At 29.9% G+C, this 5,991-nt stretch overlaps 1 protein-coding gene across 3 annotated transcripts in view; it reads right to left on the minus strand.

The window, feature by feature from the left end:
• Nucleotides 1-5,991, minus strand: part of LOC106475664 (serine/threonine-protein kinase MARK2-like) — a 17,187-nt gene that overhangs the window by 5,147 nt on the left and 6,049 nt on the right. For 2 of the 3 annotated variants that reach the window (XM_022379720.1, XM_022379722.1), the window contains 3 exons: nucleotides 1,707-1,813; nucleotides 1,272-1,424; nucleotides 93-146 (listed from right to left, as the gene is read on the minus strand). In XM_022379720.1, the coding sequence (XP_022235428.1) occupies nucleotides 93-146; nucleotides 1,272-1,424; nucleotides 1,707-1,766 (267 nt within the window). In that variant the 5' untranslated portion in view covers nucleotides 1,767-1,813. The remainder of the gene's footprint in view (nucleotides 1-92; nucleotides 147-1,271; nucleotides 1,425-1,706; nucleotides 1,814-5,991) is intronic. The other variant, XM_022379721.1, reaches the window with a different exon arrangement.

A 5,991-nucleotide genomic window follows, 5' to 3' on the forward strand; every position in this document is an offset into this window, starting at 1 on the left:
GACTGAAAAATTTCATTTTTTCTGAAAAGGTGGTGTTTATTTACTTATGACCACGTTGTGTACATGCTTGAAAACAAAAGAACAGTTTTTACCTTTTGAAGGCTTGATTGATTAAGTTGTGTCTTATCAATTATTTTAATTGCTACCTGCAAAAGACCCAAACTCAAATTATAGTCTTTCAAGAACAAAATGGCACACACACACACACACATACATATTTATTTATTTATATATATATATATATATATATATATTACACTGAAAATAATTTACTTCATAAAATTTCTTTTAATTTACTTACTGTACACTTGACGTTTCTTACTATAAGAACAGTGGTTTATGTGATATTACATCATAACACTAATAAAGCTTTTTACATGTCTTTCTTTACTCGCCCTATATTATGGGTTTCCAATATGCAGAAACATAACAGCATTTTTGTCAAACACAAAGTGTGTGGTCGAGATATAATTATGTTTCTCACCAGAAACATGTAGTAGACTGATAGTAAAGAGATTTGTAAAATATTATCATCAGTACCATCGTGATGTCATACAAACTACTGATCAATAGATCATGCTTCACCAGCATAAGGCATTATATAAAGAACATCTTAACATGACTATTTTCTCTCTCATATGAATATATACATCACAAACTATTATATTAAGCAGTGTTTGACTGTGTATTACTGCTTAATATAGGTTGTTGCTTAGGCAAAGTAAACAATACCAAAATATAATGTAAATTAAACTAATTATTACATTAATACCAACAATCAAATAAAATGTGGGCATTATCTACCACTGCTGCATATTTAGCAGTCAAAACTATTACAAAAGCAAGCTCAATAGTTTCTCATAACATTTCATCACATAGATAACAAAGGCAAACTCATACCATTAATAAATAAATGCTACATCTTTAATTTTTAACTCTACAAACTTTCTTTAAAAAACTCTTAATACTAAATTGCAATAAAATGTGTTCACATTGTATCTACAAAATAATTCCAGAGCAGGCTATAAATATTCATAGAAAACTGAGAGGTAAAAGGTTACAATTTGAAAATTCCTTCACCTGTATTGGTATACACATATAACCACAAAACCTGTATACAAGTATCATTATCTAGTAGTTTTTTCTAAACACTGCAATGACAAAATAATGAAAAATAAATTTGATTCTGGACATTATATTTAACCAGAGTGTCTAATTATTTAATTAATGCAAATTGCATTCTAAATCTAAAGGTTTATCGCATTTTTTACCGCTTTTCCAGTTGGCAAATGTTTAGCTAATTTCACTTTTGCAAAATTTCCTTTGCCTATTGTTTTTAAAAGCTTGTATATTTCAACATGTGGCTCTTCTGATGACCTATTTCTTAAAGTGGAACTTCGTGGAATAGAGGTTGATTCTTCAACCTGTTAATAAATATATAGGTACAAAGGATGTATTAATAACTTGCACAATCATGCAGGGCTACTTTTCAAACCTACAAACATATGTATCTCATTATCATAAGATGAAAACAATACAATGTACAGATTACTTATTGATCTTAACCTTTTGAAAAACATTAATTTTGTACAAAAACTGAAAAGTTACTAAACTTGTAACCCTTAAATTTACACATTATACATATTCTTAAGTTAGTTTCCAAACATTTAGTCAAGAACTAAAACATTTCAACACAAGACTCTTACCTGCTCTGAAATGACTGATTCTTGTACAGTCTGAAGTGGTGTTCTGGTTAAAGCTGCCATTTTAAGTATGGTTAACTTTCATGTGATAATTTGGCAGTACTATGATTCTGTTAACAGATTTTTACATAATACATATATCAATATATACTTCAAGTATATTGAAATTATTAACAAAATCACAAAACTTCAAATGGTATTACACAGTTATTAGTCTTTTTGTCAACTTTATCACTCTGTTTAGTGACAACAAACTGCTATAGTAAGGCATTAGAAACAGTATTAGTATCTACAGTTTGTATTTTATGCATACATATGCTATTATTATTTACAAATACAAAAGTCTAACTCTGGATAGATGCTAAATGATGACTGAAAATACCTAATATGGTTGTAATAATAAAAAGCATTCTCATTTTTTATAATTATAGAAAGTACCTTATGGTAAATAATTAACCCTTTCAGCATGGACCAATACATTTTGCATCACTTTGACTGGGAAAGGACATGCATGCAAAAAATCATACAGTAACTCTGAGTGTTCCTCACAAAACCTCTTAAGATTTTGTTAAAGTTTATAAGTATTTTGTACAAAAAGAATGACATTATTTCATTTAATTCTTTCTAATAAAAATGTTATTTGCACTCAACTGTTAAAATAGTTTGAGTGCAAGGTGATTTTAACTTTAAGTATTAAAATACTTTTCTTTGTCTTATAGTTTTCATATTTCATTTGCATATTTATTTTCATATTAAGGTAAGAAACAACTGTAAACGTACAGTCGATCGAGCAGCCAACAATACTACAGGCAATTACATGTACTACATGATGATAACTTGGCACCAATTTCAATTAACCATTGTTAGATTATACTGTAAAATGACCTCTTTCTAATGATTACACAAATGTGTATGTAACACTTACATGTAGGCTATAAAGCTCAAACAAATCTGTTGAAAGTAGCCATGGCAGCTGTCAGGGATTGAAAAAATTTATTACTTTCTTTAACTGTATTAATTCAGAGAACTTTGAAATGATCGATTAAAGGTTATGTAAGCATTTTATTGTCTAGATGTATCTCTACTCAACGCCCATTGTATTATTGAAGATATAGAGAGCCAAAGTAGAGAATTTGCCTAACTCGTTGGTCATATGATGATACATCTAAAGTTTTAAGTAGTTTTTAAAAGACTTAAAACTTAGATAAAATAAAACTTTGAATCATAACATAAATTATAGTGTTAATTTGAGTCACATACACTGAGAGTAAAGGTGTTCAATTAAATTTTGAATGTAACACAGTGGCTTGTGCAGAAAAGCATTTAAAGGGACTCCTCTTGAGAAAAGGTTAAAAGACAAGAATGTTTATTTAATGCGATGTTTTAGACATGTTTTATTTGAAAAGGCTGATTTTCTACTTGTAAAAGGTTATACATACTTAGTGGTGGTTGAGTCTTAGTCTAGGCTTATGCATTATATATATATATAGATAGGGAGAGAGAGAGAGAGATAATTTAGTTACACAGAAACTATAAATGTTCAGTATATTCTCAAACAAAACCTCATGACAATCTCCAGCTGCAACTTAACATTTTACATCTCAAACTAATGCAATCAAATAGTTAATAGCTCCAGTAAATCATCATGACCCATTTTTGTTATCATTACAATGTTTAAAGTTACCTGCATGTCAAGTACTCCTTTGCCCTCAGTTGAGCATGACTTCAAATGTAGCTCAAGGTAACAGCATGGAGTCAAAATAGAGGTTTGTAGTTTGAATAAATAATGTATACAGTATCTCCAGCATTGTTTGCTTTCTTTTTTTTTTTTATGATCCCTATTTAGAGGTTTTTAAATTTCCAATTTTGTTATAATCTTGTGATATTTCAATTAATGATTTTGTAAAGCTTCTTTTACCAGAATCTCTAGCATTTTTACCACTACAGAAATAAGACTGAGATTTAATCAGTACCTTACAGAGTGAACTAATGACTTCCTTCAACAGAAAATAACATGAGATGGGCTATAAATGTTCTTTGAGATTCAAAAATTTACCCTTAGTTTAGTTATCTGAATAGTGCTTACCATTCAAATTGATTGAAGAAATAATTGAGTGCCTTCCATTTAACAAGAATATACAAAAATACTAGGTGACAAAAAGTCATCTGGCCTATAGAGGTCAGCCCAACTTAAATATAGTACACCTCACATCCACGATAATGTTCAACATAAATTTTAAAAGTATTCTACCTACCAGTACACACTACATCAACTGGTATACCATTCCATAGGTTAATAACTCTTAACAGGGAAACACTTTGCCTGATAACCAGCTTGGGCCAGAGCTTCCACTGCTCATACTTAGTTTACCTAATTTTCAAGATTTTATCTCCAACATTATCCTTCCACCATATAACACCCTTTTCACACCCAAGTAAGTAGTTGATCCAAACCCCCTAATAATATTAATACCTGAATCATGTCATCTATATTTCTTCTATGCTCCAAAGAAAAAAAAAACCTTCAAAGTACGAGTCTCTCTTCATAGCTTAAATGTTTCAAAACAAGTATCATTTTTGAAGTACATCTCCAAAGTTAATTAAAGTAAGCAATTTCTTTAATAATAAACTGGACCAAAACTAAAACACCTTAAATCAAATGAGACCTTATCAAAGTTCCGCTCAATGTGATGATAACCTCCCTGATCCTGAACTCAAAATTTCTATAATTTCCCAGAACCCCTATTTTCATTGTTCACCAATACTAAACATTCAGCCAAATACTTTAGCTTTCATCAGTCATTACACAAATCCTTCTGACCCTCCACAACACTAATATTTCTCCCATGTAAAAATTTTATAACAGTACAACTGACACATGTAAATCAAATATACATATAGTATCTCAAAACTTCTAATCTGACCAGACAAATGAGATCAATATCAATGGAAAACTGTTTAATGACAATAGATATGTTACTAATAAAAATAATGATAACATATGAAAAACATGAGACCATTTGGTCTTTTGAGGCTATCCTTACAAACACACCCATGAGGAAAATTTACCCCAAAACTCATTTAAAGTGCTGCCTACACTACTACCAAAAGCATCCATCCTGATGAAAAAATCAAACTGTCTTAACAGGAACCTAGCCCATCTTTTCCAAATGTTAATACTTATGTTCTCTTGTTCTATTATTTTCAGAATATAGCTAAAAAAAAATCAGGTCTTTATTCTGTTGATCCATTGGATAATCTTGTAAAATTTATTAAGATCATCCCTTTCCCTTCTTTTCTCAAGAGAATAAAAGGTATGAGATCTTAACCTATCCCTATAACCCTTCCTTTCTCAGATTCATTCTAGTAGCCCTCCTCAGAAACCTTTCTAGTAAGTCATCCATTTATAACATATATAATTTAATGACAACAAGGGAATTTTTTTTAGAACATTTACGCCATCCCATCCACTAAACTTTAAAATAAAATTAAAACAATCAGAGCCAGCCCTTATCGTTCAAGTATTTATCAAGTCTTCCGTTACATTACCTTAAATTTACTGCATCCACATCTAAAAACAATCCATTTCAAAAGCCAACCATCCTGTTAGAAACAAAGCTGTTTTAGCTAAAGATCAGTCTATCCATGCCAAAATTTATATTTATGTCTCCTAGTCTTACCATTGAATATGAAAAAAGATGAGGCATCAACACTATCAATTTCCTTTAGAATTTTAAGCACCTCAATTAGACACCCTCTTGTGAAATAGCAAATTCTAATTTTTTTTATTATTATGGTTGTGTTTATCTTTCATTTATTATTTCCTTCTATCATTTAATTTAGCCATGAATTTATATTTGCATTAAAATGTGAACTCACCTTCTACATAATCATTTGCATTTTGAAAAAATATATGTGTGTGTGATAACACTAACACCAGTTTCCCTTGCAGTGACATACAGATACTTTTAATGTAGCAAAAGAGTACATAAATTTATGATCACATGAGGTTGTACTCTCGTCACCTACTCTGTGAATAAATACCCTGCCAGAAGCTTCACTAAGAGAGAGTCACAAGATAGTTACTGAAGGATATAGTTATTGCTGTATGTCAATCGATATTGTATTAATATTGAAAAGTATTGTTGGAATATTGTATTTGCTGTATATTTTTTGGAAATAGGTTTTTCTTTGTTTTTTTCTTCCTGATTACATTATTATTTATGATAAATGTTTTATTAATAACTGTGTTTTGGTAAGTGTTGAAACTATTTCTAAGTATTGTTGG

The sequence above is a fragment of the Limulus polyphemus genome, unplaced genomic scaffold (assembly GCF_000517525.1).
Source record: "Limulus polyphemus unplaced genomic scaffold, Limulus_polyphemus-2.1.2 Scaffold8950, whole genome shotgun sequence".
Classification (NCBI taxonomy): domain Eukaryota; kingdom Metazoa; phylum Arthropoda; class Merostomata; order Xiphosura; family Limulidae; genus Limulus; species Limulus polyphemus.